The sequence below is a fragment of the Hibiscus syriacus genome, unplaced genomic scaffold (genome assembly GCF_006381635.1).
Source record: "Hibiscus syriacus cultivar Baekdansim isolate YM2019G1 unplaced genomic scaffold, ASM638163v2 tig00112043_pilon, whole genome shotgun sequence".
Classification (NCBI taxonomy): domain Eukaryota; kingdom Viridiplantae; phylum Streptophyta; class Magnoliopsida; order Malvales; family Malvaceae; genus Hibiscus; species Hibiscus syriacus.
Genome location: NW_024063241.1, coordinates 87386 through 113120, shown reverse-complemented (window position 1 = coordinate 113120; position 25735 = coordinate 87386). Strand labels below are relative to the sequence as shown.

At 34.5% G+C, this 25735-nt stretch overlaps 3 protein-coding genes and 2 pseudogenes across 3 annotated transcripts; 3 read left to right on the top strand and 2 right to left on the bottom strand.

Annotated features, from left to right (window-relative positions):
* Nucleotides 1-87: 87 nt before the first annotated feature.
* Nucleotides 88-827, top strand: LOC120174229 (rubredoxin-like). Its single transcript, XM_039181151.1, has one exon. The coding sequence runs from the start codon at nucleotides 171-173 to the stop codon at nucleotides 759-761; it is 591 nt and encodes a 196-aa protein (XP_039037082.1). The 5' UTR covers nucleotides 88-170; the 3' UTR covers nucleotides 762-827.
* A 161-nt stretch (nucleotides 828-988) lies between these two features.
* Nucleotides 989-9698, bottom strand: LOC120174226 (annotated as a pseudogene).
* A 4529-nt stretch (nucleotides 9699-14227) lies between these two features.
* Nucleotides 14228-15721, top strand: LOC120174222 (probable disease resistance protein At4g27220). The gene has a single exon (XM_039181148.1). It carries the CDS (start codon nucleotides 14228-14230, stop codon nucleotides 15719-15721), a length of 1494 nt encoding a protein of 497 aa, XP_039037079.1.
* A 62-nt stretch (nucleotides 15722-15783) lies between these two features.
* LOC120174221 lies at nucleotides 15784-22860 on the top strand. The gene is made up of 9 exons (XM_039181147.1): nucleotides 15784-17040; nucleotides 17348-17752; nucleotides 17918-18319; nucleotides 19317-19721; nucleotides 20675-20971; nucleotides 21062-21087; nucleotides 21536-21698; nucleotides 22130-22555; nucleotides 22789-22860. Exons 1-9 carry the CDS (start codon nucleotides 15784-15786, stop codon nucleotides 22858-22860), a joined length of 3453 nt encoding a protein of 1150 aa, XP_039037078.1.
* Nucleotides 22861-24729: 1869 nt separating this feature from the next.
* On the bottom strand, nucleotides 24730-25512 carry LOC120174216 (annotated as a pseudogene).
* Nucleotides 25513-25735: the final 223 nt, after the last annotated feature.

Here is a 25735-nt window from a genome sequence, read left to right as displayed (position 1 = left end):
CTACCACATTCTACTGGTAGACACACACAGAGACACCTCCCTCACCTTATCCAAACTCATTTCTTTTTCAAACAACAAAGAGAATATGCCCCTTCAATGGATCCCTTTTATATCTCCTCCACCCACTCCCATAAAAACCATTTAACAAATCAGAAGGAAACTCCATTGAAATGGCATCTGCAACCACAAGACTTAGTTTTTCCTTTCACCACTTAACCCAACCTAATACAAAGCCCAAGAAACCTCACCTACTTCCTCTCTCCCACAAACTCCCCAAAATAAACATCAAACCCCAAAGAACCCAACACTACCTCCATTTCACCATTCATTCCATTGATGTCTCGAAAGAAGACAGCCAAGAAACACCAGCTTCAGACCCAGAAAACCAGTCGGAAGAAACGAGTGGTGAAGAAGGCAAGTTGGATAAACGGAGGTTAGAGGAGAAGTTTGCAGTGCTGAACACGGGGATATATGAGTGCAGATCATGTGGGTTCAAGTATGATGAATCAGTGGGTGATCCTTCGTATCCAATACCGCCGGGGTATCAGTTCGATAAGTTGCCGGATGATTGGAGGTGTCCAACTTGTGGGGCTGCAAAGTCTTTCTTCCAGAGTAAGAGTGTTGAGATTGCTGGGTTTGCTCAGAATCAGCAGTATGGTTTGGGGGGCAATACTCTTACTTCTGGTCAGAAAGCTCTCTTAATTTATGGAAGTTTGTTCTTCTTCTTCGTGCTCTTCTTGAGTGGCTACTTTTTGCAATAGCTATCAAACATTGTGTAATTCTTCTTTGTTCTAAAAGTATATTTTTCTGTGGAAAATTTTGCAAATTGTAAAATTAATCCCCAAAAAAGAAAACATGATTCTTTGTTCAACTTTACTAAAACTTTGAAATATTTTTTAAATATTTTGAGAAGTTATATGTGTCATTAGATTAATAAATAACATTATGCCGGTTCCGATTCCTATTACTGAGAATAATAACAGTTTGTATAGCTCGATATTGACATTCTACGGTTGTACAACTTCTACTTAAAAGAATAAGCCTAAGCAGCTTACAACAACAGACGTTCAATTAATCCTCCTGCTATAAACACAACAGTCCTAGTTTTGGATGTCACACAAGCAGCTATGGTGTGTTCTGAGAAACCTATGGTTTGAACTTTAAATACATACACGGGCCTTTGAACTCTGACGGAACTACAGACTCTGACTCTTCTTATGGTTCAATTCTAAGATTAATCACCTAAACCATTCAAAAGTTGCAATGTACCACCACTAGTCAATTTCCATTTGATTTTATAAATGAACATTGCGGCAACATTGCTTCGCCCATATGGTCGAATGTTGCTCACATGACAAGTTCATTGATAAAACCATACATGCCCGTGTCAAAGAAACAGGCAACAAGTCCATCCGATATAGTGATCACTGCTGGTTAACTGGTGCAGTCACTCCCTACGGATGAGACTTAATCTGATAAGCCTTCTTTTTCTGCTTCTCATAAGCTCCACTTGATGTATTTTCTTGTTTTCTGGAATTATTTACATTCACTGGTTTATTGATCTGCGTGTTAGGTGGTGTGGGAGGAGTACCAGTGTTCTCAGACCAGAGATCTAAACTCTGTGAGTATCCAGAATTTGGCATCTTCGAAGACATCGTATGTGCAATACCTATGCCACTTCCCTCGAATGTCAATGCAGACATTCCAGCCCTCAAATCATAATATTTTTCCTTATTCTGTAATCTATCCTGTGACCTTAAGTTGTTTCTGATTTGCATACCATTTGATGATGGATGTCTTGGGTTGCCCAATAGCCCTTGTGAATGATTGTATTGGCCATAATAATTTGCACCATTGCCATATCCCCTTCCATAACTTGATGGTCCGGCTGGACGTGGCTGGCTGACATAATAGTAATTTGGGTCATCAAGTAAGCCCCTTTCATAACCCGGTGGTCCTGCAGGCCTTGGTCTAATGCTGCTGTAGTTGCTTGAGATATTAAAAGATGGTGGTTGCTCCATTGACGAAGAGGATGACCTGTTCGATTTTACATTAAGAGCACTCTTGACAAGACGATGAGCTGTCTCTCCTAGCTGAGGCCCAATTATCGCACCAGGTACTAGTGCCCTGTCAAACAAATTCAACAAAGAATATCATGGAACCACTGGCCGTTTTCAAGGCCTTTGAATAATTTCTGAGGACATTCTGAACAGCAAACAGTATACATAAGATCTCTAAAATCTTGTATATTCCATGAAACTAAGATAATGTGTTCTCACCTATCTCTGGCTAGCTGCTGCCGACCACCATTGTCTTCATGCCAAAGTACAGGAAAAGGTTTGATGTCCAATGGTGTCAGAACCTGCAAGCGTGACATGTATGTGTTTAAAATTAAACTTGGGTGACCGATCCACAATGCTTCTGTAATGTTTCTCAGAATAAAAGAAAGCATTATGGAAGAAAGGTAAATGGTAATCTTGTGCATCCTTGAGTTCCCTTATCAAACCTAATAAATTCAAAGCAATGCCTATGTCAACAATTATATACCTTTTTGGGTAGCACAACACCCTGTGGAGGTCTTGGAATGTGTTTATGTTTATGATCTGAAGGATTAAGATACGTAATATTCCTGCACAGTGAAAATCATGAAATGAATAATTAGGATCACTAGGATTCTAGGAGCTTTCGAGGAAAAAAAAGTATAGAACCATGGAAGACTTACAAAACTTGGTTAACTTCTATATCTGGCAACCCCTTGACAGGGGAAGAAACTACATGGTGCCAACCATTCCTTTCGGATAACCAAAGAAATCCATTCATTCCATCACTGTGAAGGACAATAGATGAGGATGTAAAACCAACAGATATTCCCGAAATGGATTCAAATGCATGCACTCAGTTAATGATGGACAATGAAGTTAACCCACCTAGCATTTGTGTCGATTGGCAATAAGAATCTTTCATGAGGGCGTAGTTGATAGTTAATTTGATAATATGAAATAACTTGTGAAGCTAAGGGATGAAGGCGATGGACATATAGCAGATCAAGCATCACACTGTTACGAATCTGCTCTTCAGCCTGCAAATATCATCTTAAGGGTTAGATAATGAATTAACTAAAAACATTTTGATGACAAGCAATTGCATAAAAGAAGAATCTGAGATATTTTGCACATCATTCAGAAATTAGCTTGCTAGTCTCAAACAACAATTCAGACCGTCAAAGTAGCTTCAAGCTTTCTTGTTGCAGAAAGTAACTTCTTCTCATCAATGAATGGCAATTTGACAATACCCTGAGTAAACAAGAAAAAGGTTAAGTGCTCAATTTTTTTTTGGAAATTGATAAGAAAATAAATAAAAACAAGCTAACTTCGTATATAAGAATCTACCTGCCATGCAAAGCGTTTACCATGCATGTCAATCTCAAAATCTGTCACAGAGAGAAATCTTGGTGAAATTAAAAGAGAGGAAACTACCAAAGATAAACAGAACACCAAGAGTTGACCGACTTTTTACCAGTGGGATAAAAATTAGAGATGGGTGATGATGGATCAGTCATCAGTTTCCCATATTCTTCTGGCAAAGCATTAGAACTGTAACATGATAGAGATAAAATAGCATAAAGCATAAGCAACTGTAAACCGGAATCAAAAAGAAATATTTGAATTGAAATACTATATACTTGTACACAAACAATATAGAACTAAAAATAACCTGGCAGCTGGCAGTGTTCCCATGAGCTGGTCAAAGGGTTTAAATGGCTCTCCCATGAAAAATGTTATTTCCAAATCAGCTAGATCCTTAAGGGTCTGACGCAAATGGAGCATAATGGTATGGATAAAACCTGAAGGAAACAGTGCGGATGCCACTTTAGACCAACTAAATAATAAACCCATACCGCAAGACATGTAGCGTATTTAGAACTACTTGTTAGGTAGTTATACTAGACATGTATATGATTCAGAAGCCGAAGAAAAAGTGTATCGGGTACCAAAACCCCTCCCTTTGACCATGATTAAAACCTAAACCTTTAAATTGAAAAATCCTACTCCACTTTAAAAAGATAACAGCCTAAAGCATTAAAGGTGTGCTTAAAAATGGAAGGATGGTAAGAGGAGAATGTATAAGTGGGGATGTTTTTTTACACTGCCTGAAAGGGACGAGACAAGTGAAAGAAAATAGCAAATACAACCATTTTTAATCATAATGTATAGAAAAATTATTGCAAATTGGAATGATATGAGAAATTGATTTTTAAAAAAATATGCATTTTTTTATATCCTCCTTTCCTTTCTCAATTCTACCAAGCAATACGACTTATTCTTTCTATTTTTCTATCTTTCCAGCCAAGCACACCAATGGATAAAAAAAATTTTACTATCTATCCACTTTCACCATCTTTCCATTTTCCACCTTTTCTATTTTCTTTTACACCTTACCAAGCAAAGCCTAAGTGGACTTTTGTATGGATAGGACTCTCTCTTTCGGATATCTAATAGTAATGCATGCATAGATATGATGGCAATCTAAACTATTACTTTTTTCAATTAACAAGATAAATGCAACAATGGAATAATAAAAGCATGAGGCGAAAGGATGCATATTGCATAAGTCATTGCCAAGAGCATATAGGTAAGCTTATACTTGACTATATAATATTAGCTTATTTAGTTTATCAAATGAAAGATGGTAGGTAAAAGTAGATACAACATTTTCTGCCCATCTACCAAAACTAACCATTGCCAAGAGCAAACACCTTGGTAGTAATAGCGACATACCCAGCATAACCCTTCAATGTATTTCAAAACCTGCGAGTAGAGACTACTGTTACGGATATTCCACCAGGATAACACATACACAACTTATTGTGGCAAAAAATATCCCAATATATTTGAATTTAAACTTACAATGTCTTTTTTAATGTCTTCAATCTCCGCAGAATTTGATATTTCAAATTTCTCAGCATAATATCTTTCTTTGTATCCTGGTTCCCCTAATTTAATCTGGAAAAAGAACAACTAAATTATTACACCGCAAGAAGCTGATCACAAAATACCACCACACTTCTCCGGTTGCTCAAAGGACATCCAGGACTTGCATGAGATTCTACATACCATGACTTTCCCTTCCACTTCTCTATATTATGATATAAGACTAAAGAACAGAACAGCTTAAGCTCACAGTTCAAATGGTTGTCGGTAAAGTTTGGAGATAATGATATTCTACAAAATTCACAGCAAATTTACCATAACTACCCCTTTCATTCATTCATTTCTCTACTTTACAGTTAAAAGATTAAAAGTGGAAGGTTAAGCTATCCGTTCTAACGGATGTCAAGAAAAGTTAATTAGAACTTCTTGTCACCAAAAGATTTCAACACTTATCAACAAAACTTTAATTATCACTTGGTGCAGATCTCAAGTATATGTGAGTTTTTCTAATAGGCTTTGAATTAGTGACGACCTGGATTCTCATTTTGATTCACAACTGAAGCAATTTCATCTGTAGAGACACTAAACCTGCCAATTTACTTGAACCCAGGTCTGTAATTTAAAAAACGATTTATAACACAGACCTTATCTACAACAGTTGCCTGTCCATCATCAGAAAACTCTCCTCTTGCTTTAAGCTTCATCTGTTCATTATTCTCAATTGCCTGAAAATCAGTCATTCGCCAACGTAAGGAAAAATCTATGGCTGATATGAGAACTTAAAAAGAAATAAAAGAACTGAAGGAATATATGCACGATAAACCAGTTAACCATCAATCACTAAGGAAAGAAAACTTAAGCACAAAACTTAAGCATGCAATTTGCACATAACCCCAATATATTCATAAATACAAGAAAAAAATCAGAGTAAAACAGTTCTCATAAAATAAAAATTAACTTAAAAATTTACAAATCTATTACCAAGTCTTGAAGGATACACTTCTTGCCTTCAAGAGATTCCTTTGCACTTAAGTAAGAATCTCCTGATTAGTCACTTTTTTCATATGTTGGGTGTGTCACTATTTGTTGCAGAAAATTTTGAACATTTACACTTATTTCTGTATACATGTTTGCAGTTGTTTGGAAGGAACAAAAGATTCTTAACGTTTGGCCAAGATTGTTTCCCTCTTAAGCAAGCAATTATTTTCCTAGATAAGCTACTTCAGAGAAACAATAAAAGATAAAGCCAATACTTATTTTAATGCATCTAACGCATTGCTCCAAGACAAAAGCAGTCTAGCTCTAACACAATAATAATATCAAAATTTAATACCCATCCAAGTTCATGTCTTGACTTTCAACTGGATAGGAGATACAAATATACATCAAAGCATGGAAGATGTAACTCACCTGCTGTATATGAGTCCTCTTCTGAAATATTTGGTCTTCATAAACAGAAACCGATTGAATAAAACACTCCACTCTATCTAACAAAACCTGTGCTTGCAGAGAAGGGAAATTATATCAGCAACCATGAGAAACAATGGACAAGAAGCTAAAATCAACAATTTCTTCTAATCTCATGTAACACAATACTGTTGTGATAAATGAATAAGTTATTAATAAAGAGGACGTACTTCACAAGGTCGCCCTATATCTCTGTTTGTTTCTAGAATGTCACAAAATATATGCATCCATTACTTAAAATTTTAAAAACAATTTAACAGTTCAACTACGTTCTATTACTCTTCAGAATTAAAACCTCGTGTATCGCAATTCAGCACCCGACCACTACTTAGAAATCAGAATAATTTTGGATAGAGGGCAAAGTATACTTCTCTAGATATGTGAATCTTGAAATGGTCAATAGTTAAGGAAGAATCGACTTCTGATTTCGATTGTATACTGTGGCCAGGAACATCAGCCCAACGCATCCACCCATCAAAAAAGAAAAGGACAAGACAGAAAATTCTATATTAAATATCTGTTTGACTTGACCTGGAGATGAAATCCATTCCCGTCGGCCGCCTCTTGATGACATAATCAACATTTTTAAGTTAAATAAATAAAAGTGGAAATTATTATCTCCCACAAACACTTCATGTCAAAGAATAGTAAGTTCTCCACTCTAACTGATTTTTAAAATAAAGAAATAAACTCCTGTCAATAATTTGATATCCCATCAATGCACTTTTATCTGCTTTAGATCTTAATGAATTTTTTGACAAAGAGTTTAGATACATAGAAAGAAAGGGAAAGTTACCTCACCAGCATCAGTAAGATAACCACCCATGGCTGCAAATTCCCTTTTATACACTTGCATCAGAAGATTTATAGCACCCTGAAACAGAAAAACATTCATAATTGGAGTGATAATAAAGCATATAGAAAAATCAGGCACTGAAGCTATGGCAATTGCATACCTCCCTGATTTCTAATGTTGGCATATGTGGAAGGAAGTCATTGCCAACAAAGAAACATAAGAAAACAAAATCATCCACTATTCTTTCAAAGTTTATCTCAAATGGAGGGTTGGGGATCTCCAAATCATATTCCAAATATTCTCGCAACACCCATATGTTAAGAAACTGTCCACACAATTAGCCAAATCAGCACAAGCATAAACAAGCAAGAAAAAGAGGAAAGGACCAATGTAATTATGTTGTATCACTTAAATGGAGAGAGTTAGCTTCTGAACCTGATATTTCTTTTTGTGAACAGGTGTATCATCCACAGCATTCCATTCTCCGGTTTCATTATCTGGCTTCCCACTACACTCTGCTGCCAGATGACCAACCTGACCACAGAGAAAACACTTTTCCTGTTGCCCAGGAAGAGTAATCACCTGTACAACAATGGTAAATGAATTAAAAACCAAGTAACCAACCACTAGCAATAAATAGTTTGAAACTTAGAATGGCATTGCGAAAATGAGTCACCGACCTCTCTTAAAATTGAAAAGTGAATCTCATGTGTAGCTAAGGACAACATGATCAAATCAGCATCCTGATTATGACAAATAAAATGCCTAAATTAGCACTACAACCAAAATATTTATTAGAGCTGTAAAAAATCAGAAGTACTTGGTACAAGGGGCTAGTTTTAGAATTGACTCTCACCAGACCATACAGACAATGCAGCGTGTTTGGATTAAAGCCAGGAAGGTTACGTTGTAACCGAATGTATGACATAATCTTGTGCTCTCCCTCACCGGGAACATTCGCATCAGAAAGAATAACCTTCAAATAATCACCCAATGCAGCCCCATAAATAAATTTAGAGACAAAGTATCCAGAAAGTAAAACGTGCATGGGGAAATTATACTGAAAGGATAACTCCATTTTGCAAGGAATCATCCAATCTTTGAAGCCAAAGAAGGATAATGTCCTTCACACCTTTGTATTTCGCCAGCCAGGATTGTGATTCAACCTAGATTGTATATAATACTGAAGAGCTACAGACAACACAGCCATAAATGAAGTGCCAGGAGTAATAACATTTGAGTCACATGTTTCAGGTTTTTCCTTGGGGGACAAAGCTTTCCCCTCAGCCTCGAACTCTTTCCTCAATCTCTCTTCTTCAGCTGCCTATCATGCAATAAACAACCAAGAGAAAAATCAAATAAATCCAATAATTAGGATCCACTAAATAATGCAAAGACTTACTGCCTCAGCAGCATCTTTTGCGGCTCTAAAGCGTCGACTACGTTGCTGGTTCATTTTAGCTCTAGGGGCAACACCATCTACAAAAATTAAATATACAAGATTGAATTAAAGAGACAACTAAATAAGAAAGAAAATGCAATAAAAATGGAATAAATCCTACCGATTGCCATATAGAGAAGCTTTCTAGGACGAACCAATGAGAAGAGATGGTCAATATAATCGAAGATTGATTTAAATACATCATCATAAGTGGCAGGTGCCGGCTGTATGAAAAATAAATAAAACAAGTGATATCCGTTAAAAATCAGGGCCAGACCAGAAATAAAAACAATATTTCAACTCATGGACCACAAAAAAGGTTGATGCACCAATCAACGAAGACAATGCTTTCAGATCCATGGTAATCTAGATCATAGTAAGAAAGGAAAGCATATTACAACTTCCTAACACACAAAGAAACACATTCAAGGCAAATGCATTTTCAGCTGCGACCATCAAAATCATACAATAACAATAGTCTGTCAATCCACCACTTGATTACCCGGAAACTTGCTTTCAATAAAATTTGTATTTTGATACACATTACAAAAATAGACCACACTTACAACCTTCTCCTTCCTAAAAGCTAACTCTAGCATCATAATTCCCTTCTGAAGCAATGTCAATTTACCCGATAGGCGATTACACTTAGCAAACTAAAAACACTCAAAAAGCACGTTTCCAAACAGCTCATAATTCAATTTTCATAATGAATTCACTAACAACAAACAATATAAATCAATTAAAATAGTCCAAAGAAAAGGAAATTCTAAAGAGGTTTTTTTTTCCTTCTAAATACCTTGCCCTCGGGGTGAAAACAGGGATGAATGATCCCGTTCATATCGAGATAAAGATTATCAAATTCGAGGCCGTTAGGGTTAGGTTTAGAGACGTCGATCGGTATTTGATTTCCAGTTTCGTCTTCTTTCGTCTCTTCCTCTATTACGTCGACGATCGATTGCGGGTACCGATCAGCTAACCACCTGTAAAACGCCGGTACTCCCATGGCTGCGCGGTGAAGAATTGGCGGTTGATCCGCTCAACCGAGGTCTCGGGCTTTTCTTTTTCCCCTATCGGAAATAGAAATAATTAGAGAATTCGAGATTTGTGTGTGACGGCGAAGTTGTACGGTCTTTAACGGTATTAGGCAATGCATTTTATAAGCGTGGCTTGTAAATGACTAAATTGCCATCCAACATGGTGAGAAGAAACAAGAGGAAGGTGGCATTATTCAATTGGGCCGAAATGAATATACTTAGTTTTAAAATTTTAAAGGGTAAATTATTTATATAGTCTCTAAACTATAACACATTTTTATTTTAATCTCCCTATAATAAATAAAAACAAAATGATCCCTCTAATTAGTTTGAAGTTACAAGGTCTTTTTTCATTAAAAGAAGAAAGGAAAGGTGATAGTTATTAAATTTGGCATCATAAAAAATTAATACTTAAATTTTATATTTTAAGTTAATTTAATTTTAATTCTAAAAAATAATTTACGTCATTTAAATATCATATAAACTTAATCCTAATTATATAACACTTTCTCTATTTCTTCTCCCCTCTATTTCTTCAAAAAAGTCTTATTTTTTTTCATAAATCTGGACGAATATAGAATAATATTTGTTTAAAGACTCTTAATCTTTTAATAATGAACACTTATATTTTTAGTATGTACGATATTATATTTCAAGGGATAATAATAAATTTCTTAACTACTAATGTGGTTCGAAAACTCTTGTCTGTTTCAAATCCTATCCTAAACTGAAAACAAAATTGATATCAAACTATTATTTACTTTATTATCCAAAGACATCGCTGAAGTAAGCTATTTTTCATATTCATTAATGGATTTTTATTTTTGTTTAATTTAAGAAAACAATTGCTAAAACATTGGTAATATTGTCGGGTTTGAAATGAACAGCTGATTGGTAAAACACCCTTAACAAAATTATATATTAGATGAGTTTAAAATATAATCGGTTAATATAAAGTTTTAAAAAAACAATAATCAGTTGTAATAATAAAATTTATCAAATGTATAACTGTCGTAACGTCTCTTAAGCTCGGAACGAGTCTCAACTTATTTGTGAAAAATTCGATTTTGTGAAAAAATGTTTTGGAGTCACCAAAGACCTTTTGGGTTAGGTAAGTCGAATACCTAAAAATTATCTTTTAAAAGAGTTTTTAAGAAAACATCATTTTAAAAGATAAACAAGTCTGTATATAACCATAAATTCATTTTTTGAATAAAATAAAAAATGGTTCGGGGTCTATTACACGTGGGGAATGATAAACACCCTCACAATATCCAAAATTGGTACCCATCGATTATAAATTGTCTCTAATAGTAAAAATCTAAGAATTCGAATATAGATTTAACTTACGATCCTAGTATTCCCAATTCAACCATAAAATATTTATTTAACGGAAAATTCAAATGATAAATAAAAAAATATTCTAATATTTCCAATCGAAATGAAAATAATCTCTAAAATACTTTAGAAGAATATTTCTCTTTCCAACTGAAATAAAAAGAATATAATCATTTCTCCCAAAAATTCGAGATTAAATAATTTGATTTTACCAAAAATAAAAAAATCAAATAATCCAAATTACAAATTTAATTAGAAAATATAATGGATGTTGAATTATTTAAAAGGGTAAAAAAACAAATCCCTAATGAAAATTAGACTAATTGTGTCGACAAATTTAAATAATGAAACATTTCCATTTTCCTTTTATTTTAAGCATATTCAATTTAAGACGAATTGCCTTGCTGATCACCCATTGACCCCGTCTATTATGTATTTAGCCTGGCTCGTGCTCCCTTCTCTTTCTTTATCAACGTGGGATTACTGCTTTATCACCACTAGTCCTGGATATGAATTTTTCCTGGTACTGGTGAGGCTGAATGAAGCTACGGCGGTTTTACAAAGAATATATGACACTCAATAGATTAGAATCTGCTTCATTCCTTCTTCCGAATGGTCATAAACTAAGTGAAATCTCAGAGTCTGCAAAAGCTTTCCTCAATGGAGTTGGGGGGTTTTGTAACAAAGTGTGCCCGTCTTTTAGCACCTAAGCTGAAAGGTAAATGTTCCCCATGGCTACCAAGAACAGATCGATTTCATTCCATTTCATCCGTATTGTTTTCAATATTCTCTTTCTTTTGCAGTGAGGCAGTTCAATGTCCATGGAAACGACCAAGCATAGGTCGCCTTGAACACGAATGGTGAGAGAATGTCGAGACTTTGGGCAAATTGTTTCACTCCTCTTTTTCTTTTAGCCAACTAATCCAAGACAGTATTCAATAGGTGTAGATAGTGAGCTTCTTCTTGTTTCTCAAAATATATGCAGATAGTGAGCTTTTAAACTTGAGAGATGTCCATCTGTTTCCCAGAGTTACATGGATCGAAGTATCAGATTCTTGCCCTCTGTTAATAATGCTTTGGCGTATGGAATGGAATTTTATGTATTCCCTAGTTTCTTGATAAATGACTTTATTTCTGTGTGACACTTTGGTTGTGACCGGAAGGAACTGAGTGGAGTCTTGACAATGATGCATCAAATGAGTGGTAATACCGGAATCGGATTGGCATTTTTGGCCGCTGCAAAAAGTGCAGTTGAAAGCTCGGGCATGAAAGGTGCAGTTGAGAAGGCTGAGGAAATTATGGCAAAGACTCCTAATTCTTACATTCTTCTGCAGTTTGAAAATAATACCAACCCAAAGGTGTCATTTTTGATAATATGTCTTGTTTTAAATCCATTATGAGACAACTGGACCAGAGACGTGGCCTTGCCCCCCTAAAATGAAAATCTTGTTCACTAATCCCTTAAGAACTTATGCACTTTTAAAATAGACCAATGAGAAAATTGCACTTTCCCCTAAACATTTATAAATTTATTCTGACCCCTTAATAAAAATCAAAGTAAAGATCAAAGTAATTTGATGGAATCATACGGATACTTGAATATTATTATGGGAGAGCATCTGGTTTGATCTTGAAGCAGCAAAGCAAATGGCAACTACTGTAATTATGCTGACATACTTTGTCCTAACGAAAGGAATGAAGTGCTTTAGCTTTCCTTAAAGTGTGAGACACAACAAAGTAAATAAATTAAAGTGATATAGGTCCACAGAGTAATCATTGATTAAGGCAAAAGAAAGAAACAAAGGAAATTCAAAACTATATTTTCACCAAACAACTTAGTTCGGAATATTACATTCTTTCAGAGATTAAACATGAAAGTGTAATTTGTTTATGGTGAGAGAATAATCATGGAGAAGGTGTTTTATTTTTAGTCTCTCATATTATATCATTATCATTATCTAAGCTGAAAGGTATATGTTCCCCATGGCTACCAATAACAGATGTATTTCATTCCACTTCAACCGTATTGTTTTCAATATTCTCTTAGCTTGGCTTGGCTTGAACATGGATGGTTACAAATTTTTAAGTCTGAGAATTTAAAAAATCATCCAAATTGTTTTCTTTTGCAGTGACGCAGTTCAATGTCCATGGCAACGACCAAACATGGCTTGGCTTGAACACTAATGGTGAGAGAATGTTGAGACTTTGGGCAAATTGCTTCACTCTTTGCTTTTAGCCAACTAATTGTCCAAGACGGTATTTCATAGGAGTAGATATTGAAAAGGCACAATCCCCGACATAAAATTCCCAAGAAGCTTCTTCTTGTTTCTCAGCTCGGATAACATTTATAAATTCATTCTGACCCCTTAATAAAAATTCTCGTTTCGTCTCTGTATGTATTCTGCCAGTAAAGGTTATTAGGGGAGAGCGTCTGGTTTGATCTTGAAGCAGCAAAGCAAATGGTAACTACTGTAATCATGCTTACATGCATACTTTGTCCTAAAGAAAGGAATGAAGTGCTTTAGCTTATCTTGATGTTTGAAGTGTGAGACACAACAAAGCAAATAAGTTAAAGTGATATAGGTCCACAGAATAACCATTGATTAAAGCAAAAGAAGGAGACAAACGAAATTCAAAACTACACTTCACAAACAACTTGACTTCCATTTATTAAACATGAAAGTGTAATTTGTTTATGGTGAGAGAATAATCATTAAGAAAGAGTAATATTGTTTTAGTTTTAATCTCCTATATTATATCATAATCCAATATGAATTAGTTCTTTTCCTAAAGAGTTTTTAAGAATGTTGATGACATGTTTGATTGCACAAGTAAGTTGAGAAGAAAAGAATATGATCCAAAGCTTTGCATGGGGGAGGAGGAAAAGAATGTTCCAATCACTTTCCCCAACTATTTAGCATGAAGAGATGACAGCTTCCTCAATCCTTTCCCGTTTCACTTTGATCTCTTGTCATATTACAACAATTAACGTTTCCAGCAGCTCTTTATTTTCCTTCTCAAAGCATCTCATTTTGCCATTAACCATTGTTTCTCTTCCCCCCACACAAAACCGAATACAAAAAATTTCCCTTTCTCACTGCCAATTCCACACACACACACAAAAAAACCATCGTAAGCAGACCTGTCTTTGTTTCCTGTTTTGTCATTTGGCTTCTTCCATAGTTGTCTTTCTCTTCTAGCTTAAAGAAGAAGAAAAATGGTATCTATTGTAAGCAGTGCTGCCAGTAAAGTTGCCGATTACACGTTTGGTGTCATCAAACGTGGGATTGGGTACATAATATATGTTGACAGCAATGTCCAGGATCTGAAGGAGCAAGTTGGAAACCTGGAAGATGCTCGAGGAAGAGTGCAGCATTCTGTCGATCGGGCCATAAGGAATGCAGAGAAGATTGAAGCGGATGTCCTCAAATGGTTGGCCAACGTTGAAAAGAAGTTGACTGAAAACGTTGAGGAGAAATTGAAGAAAGATGAGGAGAAAGCAAAGAAGAAATGTTTCTTTGCCCTGTGTCCGAATGTCAAGTCTCGCTACCAAGTCAGCAAGAAAGCGGTGGAAGAGAAGCATGCTATCAGTGAACTCCTGGAACAAGGGAAATTCAACAAAGTTTCATATTCTCCTCCTATAGAGGGGGTAGTGACCAAAGGTTACAAGGCCTTTGAATCGAGAACAACAGCCTTGAAGGGGATTATGGAGGCCTTAAAGGAATCAAGTGTTCGAATTGTTGGAATATATGGGATGGCTGGCGTAGGCAAGACCACGCTTGCCAAAGAAGTTGCTGCCAGAGTGAAGGAGGAGCACTTGTTCGACGAAGTTGCAATGACCATTGTCACTCATAATCCAGACATAAGAAAAATTCAAGGGGAAATTGCCGACATGTTAGGCCTGCATTATAAGAATGAGACTGTTAGCGGAAGAGCAATTGAGCTACGCGAGCGGTTGAAGACCGACAAAAAGATCCTCATAGTTTTGGATGACCTATGGCAGAAACTTGACCTCGAAGAGGTTGGTATCTCATTTGAGGATCAAGCCGCTAAAGGATCTTCTATAGCAGGATGCAAAATACTGCTGACTTCCAGAAGCCTCGATGTGCTTCGCCTCATGCATGCTGAGAAGAGTTTCAAAGTTGAAATTTTATCACAAGAAGAATCGATGATTCTTTTTGCAAAAACAGTGGGTGACATATCTGGTGATTATGAACGCAGAGCGAATGAATTGGTGAAAAAATGTGAAGGGTTGCCTGTCGCTATCTTAGCAATTTCAAATGCTTTGAAAGATAAGGACCTCACGTCTTGGGATGATGCCTTGCTGCAGCTACGACGGTCAAATCCATCAAACATAGAGGGGATGCAAGACAATGTATATTCTACCATTGAGTTGAGTTACAAATGGCTGAGAAATGAGGAAGCACAATCTTTGTTCCTGATATGCGGCCTGCATCCTCAGAGTTTTGATATCCCTGTCTTTGATTTGCTGCAATATAGCTTTGGTCTAGATCTTTTGGAAGGCATCTACACGATGGAAGAAGCAAGAAAAAGGATAGATGCACTAGTTCATAAGCTCAAAGCTTCTAGCTTACTACTTGAGGGAAAAGGTTACGAATGGGTGAAAATGCATGATCTTATACGCGATGTTTCCATTTCAATTGCATCAAAAAACAAGGGAATGTGGGTCATAAGGGATGCAATCATCTGAAGGAATTGTTGAAGAAGGGGAATCTCAATGGTTGCACAGCTATCTCCTTGCCTCACAGCAACATGGCTGACCTTTCTGATGTGGACTGTTCGAATTTGGAGTTACTCATGTTGCTGAATAAAGATCCATCTTTCAGAGTCTCGGAAACTTTTTTCAAAGATATGTATAAGCTGAAGGTGTTAAGCGTGACTGGTATGAGTTTTCCATATTCTCTGCCTTCATCTTTTCGTTCTTTAACAAACCTTCAAACTTTGCGTTTATGTGAATGCAAGTTGTCTGAGATAGCCATTGTAGAGAAGCTGAAGAAATTAGATTTACTCAGCTTTCATGGTTCCGCCATCACAAAATTGCCAATAGGGATAGCACAATTGACCCAACTAAAGTTATTAGATTTGAGTGAATGTTCTCAACTTGAAGTCATCCCAGAAAATGTCCTATCAAAATTGTATAGATTAGAAGAGCTACTTGTTGGCAATAGCTTTCGAGAATGGAATGTTGGAGGTAATGCTCGACTTGAAGAGTTAAATAACTTATCTTCTTTGTCAGCATTAGATGTATCCATTCCGGATGCCAGAATTATGCCAAAAGAAGACTTGTTCTTGAGAAAGTTGGAAAGATACAAGATTGTTATAGGAGAAGTTCAAGTGCATTCCATTTTCTTTACTAAGAGTAAAGCTTCAAAAGCGTTGCAACTTGAGTTAGACATTGGCAACGACTTAGTTAAAGGGATGGAAATGTTGATAAAGAATGCTGAGGAGTTACGCGTAGAGGGATTGAAAGGTGCCAAGGATATGTCTTTTGAGTTACTAGATACGGACGGTTTTCCACATCTCAAGTATCTTACTATTGGAGAGCAAGGGTCCTCGGAGATTAGTTGGATCATTAACTCCATGTCCATGAGATTGGCTCCGCGTAAAGTATTCCCTGCTTTAGAGACAATGGTTCTCTATGGTCTGCGTAATCTGGAGAAGATATGCCATGGTGAACTCATCAAAACAGAGTCACTTAGCCACCTAACAACCGTGGCAATTTACCGTTGCGATAGACTGAAGAACCTGTTTCCGTTCTCCATAGCCAGAAATCTCAACCAACTGCAACAAATAACTGTACAACATTGCAAGAACATCACAGAGATTGTTGCAGGGGAACGAAAGGAAGGCAATGACGAGAATGACACCCTAGAGTTTTGTTGCTTAAGATCTTTGCAACTATTCAATTTGCCAAATTTCAAAAGCTTTTATTCCCAGGAGACAACAGCTTACTCTTCATCCAGCCATAGTAATACAGAATCTAAAGCTATTCCGCTCTTCAACCTAAAGGTATTCATTATACTCATAATTTCTGGGTTTTTTTTTACAATTTACATGAGAATTGTGGCTTTGGTTTTAAATGTTTGCCTTAACATTGGCTTCAGAGATATTGGTTGGAAAGAATGAGTAGAACACGACTGAGCTGAACAATTTATGTACTTAATTTGTTGCAGCCAAAAATATTTAAATAACGTAAAAGAATCTTGGATATTTCAATGATAGCAAAAACTATTAATATTTTAATTAAAGAAAAATTGATATAAATAATTATCGATTTCAATGATAATACAAAAATAAATATATTTTTCATTTTCAGGTTTCATGCCCTGCCTTGGAGACGTTGAGAGTGCAGAAATGTCATAAGTTGAAGTGTGTGTTTAGTTCATCTATAGTTAAAAGCTTTGTTCAACTCGAAGATCTTGTAGTTTCTGATTGTGATGAACTGGAAGAGGTGATACAAGGAATATTAGGAGAAGAAGAAAGGATTAGCAACTGCATAAGTCTGTTTCCTAAACTTGACTCCTTGAACCTCAACAAACTTCCCAAACTCGGAAGGTTTTGCAGTGGAATTGATATTTCGATTGAATTTACCTCTCTAAGGGAATTAGATATAAGTGACTGTCATGGTTTGAGCACTTTCCATTTGAATAGTACAAATATTGTTGGAAAGAGCAGAGGTAACATCTCACTTGATCAGCAACAACATCTCTTCAATGAAAAGGTATGTATTAATATCCAATCTTAGATATTTAAATAACGTACAAGAATATTGGATACTTCAATGATAGTAAAAACTAGTACTTAATATTTTAATTAAAGAAAAATTGTTATAAATAATTAACCATTTCAGTGATAATACAGAAATAAATATATTTTTCATTTGTAGGTTTCATGTCCTGCCTTGGAGACGTTGACAGTGGCGGGATGCCATGAGTCGAAGTGTGTGTTTAGTTCATCCATGGTTAAAAGCTTTTTTCAACTCAAAGAACTTGCAGTTTCTAATTGTGATGAACTGGAAGAGGTAATACAAGGAGTATTAGGAGAAGAAAGGATTAACAGCTTCATAAGTTTGTTACCTAAACTCGACTCCTTGGAACTCAGATATCTTCCCAAACTCAAAAGGTTTTGCAGTGGAACTGATATTTCGATTGAATTTACCTCTTTAAGGTATTTATTTATATGGGACTGTCGTGGTTTGAGCACTTTCCATTTGAATAGTACAAATGTTGTTGGAAAGAGCAACGGTAACATCTCACTTGATCAACCACAACATCTCTTCCATGAAAAGGTATTTATTATAAATATTATTATTTTTGAAAATTTAAAACGATTAATATGATAATTTAAGCTTTGAAAATTTAAATTTTATTTTTGGTGAGAATCTAAGAAAAAAAGATAAAAAAGAAGTATGACTTTTAATAGATGTTGAATTTTTCAATAGTGTGCAAATAATGAACTATTTAAGTTATTTTTACGTATATCTATATATTGTTATTTTTAGTTGTGATAGTTTGCTGTTATCTACCATACCCTCATAATACATTCTTTTAAATTAAAATTTGTTATTAAAATAAACTTATTAATAGATAATATTAAATGATTGAGGATATATAGTAGTCGAATTGATAATTATAATTATAAAAACGACTTAAGAACATCCAAATATTGAATATTTTGTACTAAGTTATTGTAATTATTACTTATATGTTAATTCGCAATCTTAATAACATTTATGTTTAATAATTCTAAATTAAAATCTTAAATTTATTAAAACATTATAAATTATTAATATGCTAGAAATTAATTAAAAAGATGGAGATGGTAAATTAATAATATTAGAATAAATTATGGATAAATTATAAACATGTAAAAATTATTTTTTTATATAAAAATCAACTTCATAGAATTAGTACCTATTTGAAAATATATATATTTATTATGAAAACTAATTATATATTATTGTTATAAAATGTTATAGTACTCGTATTTAAATTCAGATAAAAAATTATAATAAAATTTCTATTGCTATCAAGGTTTAAATTTTTCTTAGATTTATTTATAGTTTAAATTTAAACTTTGAAATTATATATTGGTTGGAAAGAATAACACACAACTGAGCTGAACATAATTTGTTGATGCCAAAAATATTTAAATAACGTAAAAGAATCTTGGATATTTCAATGATAGTAAAAACTTTTACTTAATATTTTCATTAAAGAAAAATTGATATAAATAATTATCGATTTAAGTGATAATACAAAAATAAATACATTTTTCATTTGCAGGTTTCATGTCCTGCCTTGGAGACGTTGAGAGTGGAGGAATGCCATAAGTTGAAGTGTGTGTTTAGTTCATCTACTGTTAAAAGCTTTGTTCAACTCAAAGAACTTGTAGTTTCTGATTGTGTTGAAATGGAAGAGGCAATACAAGGAATATTAGGAGAAGAAGAAAGGATTAGCAGCTGCATAAGTCTGTTTCCTAAACTCGATAAATTGAATCTCATGGAACTTCCCAAACTCAGAAGGTTTTGCAGTGGAACTGATATTTCGATTGAATTTACCTCTCTAAGGTATTTATTTATAACGAACTGTCGTGGTTTGAGCACTTTCCATTTGAATAGTACAAATGTTGTTGGAAAGAGCAGCGATAACATCTCACTTGATCAGCCACAACATCTCTTCCATGAAAAGGTATGTATTAATATCCAATCTTAGTTAAATCTCATTTATCTAATTATGGTGATCAATATTTATTATAAATATTATTATTTTTGAAAATTTAAAATGATTAATATGATAATTTAATCTTTGAAAATTTAAATTTTATTTTTGGTGAGAATCTACGAAAAAAAGGTAAAAAAGAAGTATGACTTTTAATAGATGTTGAATTTTTTAAAGTGATAATTTGAATGAAACAATTTAAAAACTCAAAAGTGAGCGAACAAACAATTTACAATTATAAATGATTAATAATTTATAAATAAAATTATAGCAAATGAATATATAATAAAATAATTTTACATTAGTGGATACAGTGACTATTAAACATTAAATTTTAAGAGTTTTTTAAATTGTTGCAATTTAAGATGGTAACATTCAGAAGATTCTTGTTATACAATTTTTCTTTGTTATTAAATAATTAATCTTATAAATAGTCAATACAATTTAGTGTTTTGGATGTGTGGGTTAGAGTGTGCAAATAATAAACTTCCAAACATTGAATGTTTTGTAGCAAGTTATTGTGATTGTTAATTCACAATCTTATCAACATGTATGTTTCATAATTCTAAATTAAAACAATATAAATTATTAATATACTAGAAAATAATTAAAAAGATGGAGATGGTAAATTAATAATATTAGAATAAATTATGGATAAATTATTAACATGAAAGCAAAATTAGTACTTGAGTATTTAATCAATAAGAATATTAATTAAAATTGTTATAAATAATTATTGGTTTCAGTGATAATACAACATAAAAATAAGAATAAAAATATTTCAGAAATAAGATTTGAATCAGAATCTCAATTCCAAGAAGGCAAACAGTGGTGTTATGAAATCATTTTCTACACGACTCATTCTTGACTCTTGGTTTAATTTATTTTACCCTATCTAATCTTATTTTAATTTTTATTAGCAGATTTCATGTCCTGTCTTGGAGGAGTTGAACTTGGAGGGATGTGATAAGTTGAAGTGTGTGTTTACTTCATCTACAGTTAAAAGCTTTGTCCAACTCAAAACACTTGATATTTTTCGATGTCGTGAAATGGAAGAGGTAATACAAGGTGGGGATGATGATGATGATGAAATCAGTTTCCCCCAACTCAACATTTTGAAACTTGACTATCTACCAAAGCTGGAGAGTTTCTGCTCATCAGGGAATTATACCAGTGACAACATCTCACTTGATCTGCTACAACATCTCTTTAATGACAAGGTATTTACTAATCTTCGGTCTTAGTATAGGAAGAAACAACAAAAGAATTCCAATGCTCTGAACCTGGTATTTTTGGTGTTATGCATGTAGGTGATGCTTCCTCAGCTAGAGCAATTGTATATTCGATTCTTGTACAACTTTGAAATGCTATGGCTAAATCAGCAGTCCTTTTCCAGACCAACCAATTAGTACTTGAATATTTAATCAAACAAGAATATTAACTAAAAGTTGCTATAATTAATTATTGGTTTCAGTGATAATACAACATAAAAATAAGAATACAAATATTTCAGAAATAAGATTTGAATCAGAATCTCAATTCCAAGAAGGCAAACAGTGGTGTTATGAAATCATTTTCTACACGACTCATTCTTGACTCTTGGTTTAATTTATTTTACCCTATCTAATCTTATTTTAATTTTTATTAGCAGATTTCATGTCCTGTCTTGGAGGAGTTGAACTTGGAGGGATGTGATAAGTTGAAGTGTGTGTTTACTTCATCTACAGTTAAAAGCTTTGTCCAACTCAAAACACTTGATATTTTTCGATGTCGTGAAATGGAAGAGGTAATACAAGGTGGGATGATGATGATGATGAAATCAGTTTCCCCCAACTCAACATTTTGAAACTTGACTATCTACCAAAGCTGGAGAGTTTCTGCTCATCAGGGAATTATACCAGTGACAACATCTCACTTGATCTGCTACAACATCTCTTTAATGACAAGGTATTTACTAATCTTCGGTCTTAGTATAGGAAGAAACAACAAAAGAATTCCAATGCTCTGAACCTGGTATTTTTGGTGTTATGCATGTAGGTGATGCTTCCTCAGCTAGAGCAATTGTATATTCGATTCTTGTACAACTTTGAAATGCTATGGCTAAATCAGCAGTCCTTTTCCAGACCAACCAATTAGTACTTGAATATTTAATCAAACAAGAATATTAACTAAAAGTTGCTATAATTAATTATTGGTTTCAGTGATAATACAACATAAAAATAAGAATACAAATATTTCAGAAATAAGATTTGAATCAGAATCTCAATTCCAAGAAGGCAAACAGTGGTGTTATGAAATCATTTTCTACACGACTCATTCTTGACTCTTGGTTTAATTTATTTTACCCTATCTAATCTTATTTTAATTTTTATTGGCAGATTTCATGTCCTGTCTTGGTGGAATTACGCGTGCTGAGTTGTGATAAGCTGAAGTGTGTGTTTACTTCATCTACAGTTAAAAACTTTGTCCAACTCAAAACACTTGATATTTTTCGATGTCGTGAAATGGAAGGGGTAATACAAGGTGGGGATGATGATGATGATGAAATCAGTTTCCCCCAACTCAACATTTTGAAACTTGACTATCTACCAAAGCTGGAGAGTTTCTGCTCATCAGGGAATTATACATTTGGGTTCCCATCCTTACAAACTGTACTTGTGTATGAATGCCCAAAGATGAAGACGTTCTCTCGAGGACATTCAAACACCCCAATGTTACATAAAGTTACACTAAGTGACTGGCTAGATGAATGGCGTTGGGAAGGCAGCCTTAATCACACCATACAACAGCTCTTCCGAGAAAAGGTAAATTTATATTTTCCAAATATCCTTATCAATAATTGGTTCTTCATTTCACTCTAAACTCTGTTGTGAAAGCAAAACCAAAGAATTACAATGAGAAGAACGACTTCTAAGGTTCTATTTAATGGATATAAAAGAATAATGGTGATAGAAATATATTTGTTTATATAGGAAGATGCTATTATATATTATTTGATAAATTATATTTACTTATTTTCACTTATTAATCATTACAGAATGGCATGACAGAAGAATACAACTCTGAAGAAGATCAAAATGTAAACGATCCTTCATCTTCTAAAACGTAGTTAACCCTAAATTCATTTTAGTGTATCTTTGTTATCAACTCTTTCATCACTAAGATTATTACAGGTGATCATGATAGAATGACATAATAGAAGAATCTAAGATCACTGAAGAACAAAGAAATCATTCAACTTCTAATGCCCAAGTAAGCTTATGCTCATCCTAATTTCTTATTGCTTTTCTCTTATCTTTCATGACTAATATTAATCATTTTAGAGAAAGACTATATTAGTCTAAGAATTTGTAAGATTGAATTTAGTGGGTTAATGGATATAAAATAATTGTGAAGCTATACATTTCTTATTTCTTAGTTTTGACTGTTAATTTGCTGTAGGACATTAATGAAATTGGTAGAGATGATTAGCTTAAGCCTAAAGTTTGACAGTCAATGCCAATGCTGCCTTCCTACTCTTCTTATATGCTGTGATGCGTTGCTTGGATCCCCCCTTTTTGCCTTGATTAAAAATGCTGATCGGCTTGCTGGCTTTCGAGTAATGAATCAGTGTTTGAAGGTGAAATGATGGAGTGTTAAAAGGTGATCCCTTCACTAGATTAAAGCTTTTGACGATGGGATTGTTTTATATTAGCCAGTGTGGTAAAACCAGAGATTTTATTTTCTTGTCAGATTTCAGGTTAAACAATCTATTTCTGTTCTGCTTTGTTTTCGTGTGCTGATCCTGGTGTAATGGATACAAATATTGCTAAGTTCAAGCAACGAAGATGGCCATGGAGGGTTTCTTACAACCGGAATGATTGATTATTGTATTCACTTTGGTTATTACAATCAGCTAGTGTTTGAAATATTGTTGTGTAAATATCATTTGAAATACATACTAGACCAATAATTTCAAGGGTAAACTACACGTTTAGTACCTAGTCGATCAATTTTAGTTTGTTTTAGTAGCTAAACTTTCATTTTTTCAAAATCATACCTAACATTTAGTTTTTGTTTCATTTTAGTATCCCGCCGTTAAAAACTTAACGAACAGGCTGACGTGACATAGCTCCGATGGACAGACGACCAATCTGAACAGTGGAGATCGAAGGATGAAGAAATCGAAGAGTCATTCGTCGATTTGGGGATATTGAGGCGTTTTCCGATGAAACGTAGGTCGAAATCGTGTCTAGGGGGTCGAAAAGGTGTGGCTAGAAAGTTTGGGCTTCATCGACTGACGGATGGATGACCGATGACTATAGACACGGCGGCCGATGAGCTTATCCGTTAAGTTTTTAACGGCGGGGTACTAAAATAAAATAAAAACTAAATATTATGTATGATTTAAAAAATAAAAATTTAAGTACTACAACAGATCAAAATTAATAATTTATGTACTAAACTTATAATTTATCCTAATTTTAAATATCGTTGATAAAGATGATGACTTCTAGTACATGGAACCCAGGTCATTATAGTGTTATCGGGTAGTGTTATGACATTATCTTTTAAGTACGATTTCGAATAGAATATGTTATTATATTTCAAATTATACTTAAAAATTTTATAAATTATATGATATATTAACGATCTTTAAAACATGTAGTTAAAAGTTTTAGTCTTAATTAATATTTTTCTTTTCTTTAAGTTTAGAGTTTAATACATATAAGGAATAAAATTTTTCTTTTCAAGATAGGCATTGTTAAAAAAATTATATGATATATAATTTTTTAATAATTTAAATTTATTATAATGTATTATCTATTTATAATTTCTTTAATCGATTGATAATGTACATGTACCCTCAATTGAGTTAAAAATATCCGAAAACATGCTAAATGCTCTTATGTTATACGAAAAACAGAATTTTAACGCAATATTGCATCTAAAAGAATGATAAACTACACATTCATTAACCATTCAATTCAGTTCCAAAATCCACCTTGATTATTCAACATTTTGCAACAAATTACCCAGAGATCTCTACCTATACAAATCACTTGGTCATGATCTCAACACCAGTTTTCCCAGCAATGATAACAGAGGTAGCCATCCCCAGAAACAACCCATGTTCCACTACACCTTCCAAGGCAGAAATCTCTTTCCCAGCTCCAAACCCGTCTTTAATCGGGTTCTGGAAATACAAATCCACAATGCAGTTCCATTATCAGTCACATAAGGCTTTTCACTTCCATCTAACCTCAACTTGCTTCACAACCCAGTTCTTTAAACAGCCCTTGGAGTCTAACCAGATTGTATTTCCAGCAGAATTGCACGACTTCAACAGGCATGGCTAAACCGCTCCCTCCGAGCCCCGAAACAAGCTTGCTATCATCGGCTACGATGATGAACGAAGACGAAGCTGCTTCAACCATTTTCTCACACAAAAGTGCACCTCCTCGGCCTTTAACCAGGTCGAGGTTGGGATCTACTTCATCGGCGCCGTCAATGGCGAGGTCAATGTGGGGATGAGAGTCCAGGGTTGATAAGGGAATGTTGAGCGATGCAGCTTGTTCTTGTGTTCTTTTCGAGGTTGGGATTCCTATGATGTTGGAAAGTTGGCCCGTGGAAAGGAGTTGGCCTAGTTTGTCGACCACGAAAGCTGCCGTGGAACCTGTTCCAAGGCCGAGGATCATGCCGGACTTGACTGACTCGACTGCCTTGTCGGCCGCGAGTTTCTTGAGCTCATCTTGGGAAAGCACCGGGGCGGTTGGGACCTAACGGAGAATGGTTTCTGGGCTGGGGCGCGTCGGTTAACAGGGGTGCGGTGCAGAATAAGAGGGTTGGTGGAGGTGTCGAGTGAGGATAGGCGGAGGGATAAGGAAGCCATTGTTTTCGTTTTTGGTGAATGGAAAGGAAAAATACCCAAAAGAGTGGAAAAAAAGTGCCTTTTGGAATTTGGATTGTTTGTGGCCAGTGCCTATTGTATTGCTCTGATCTAT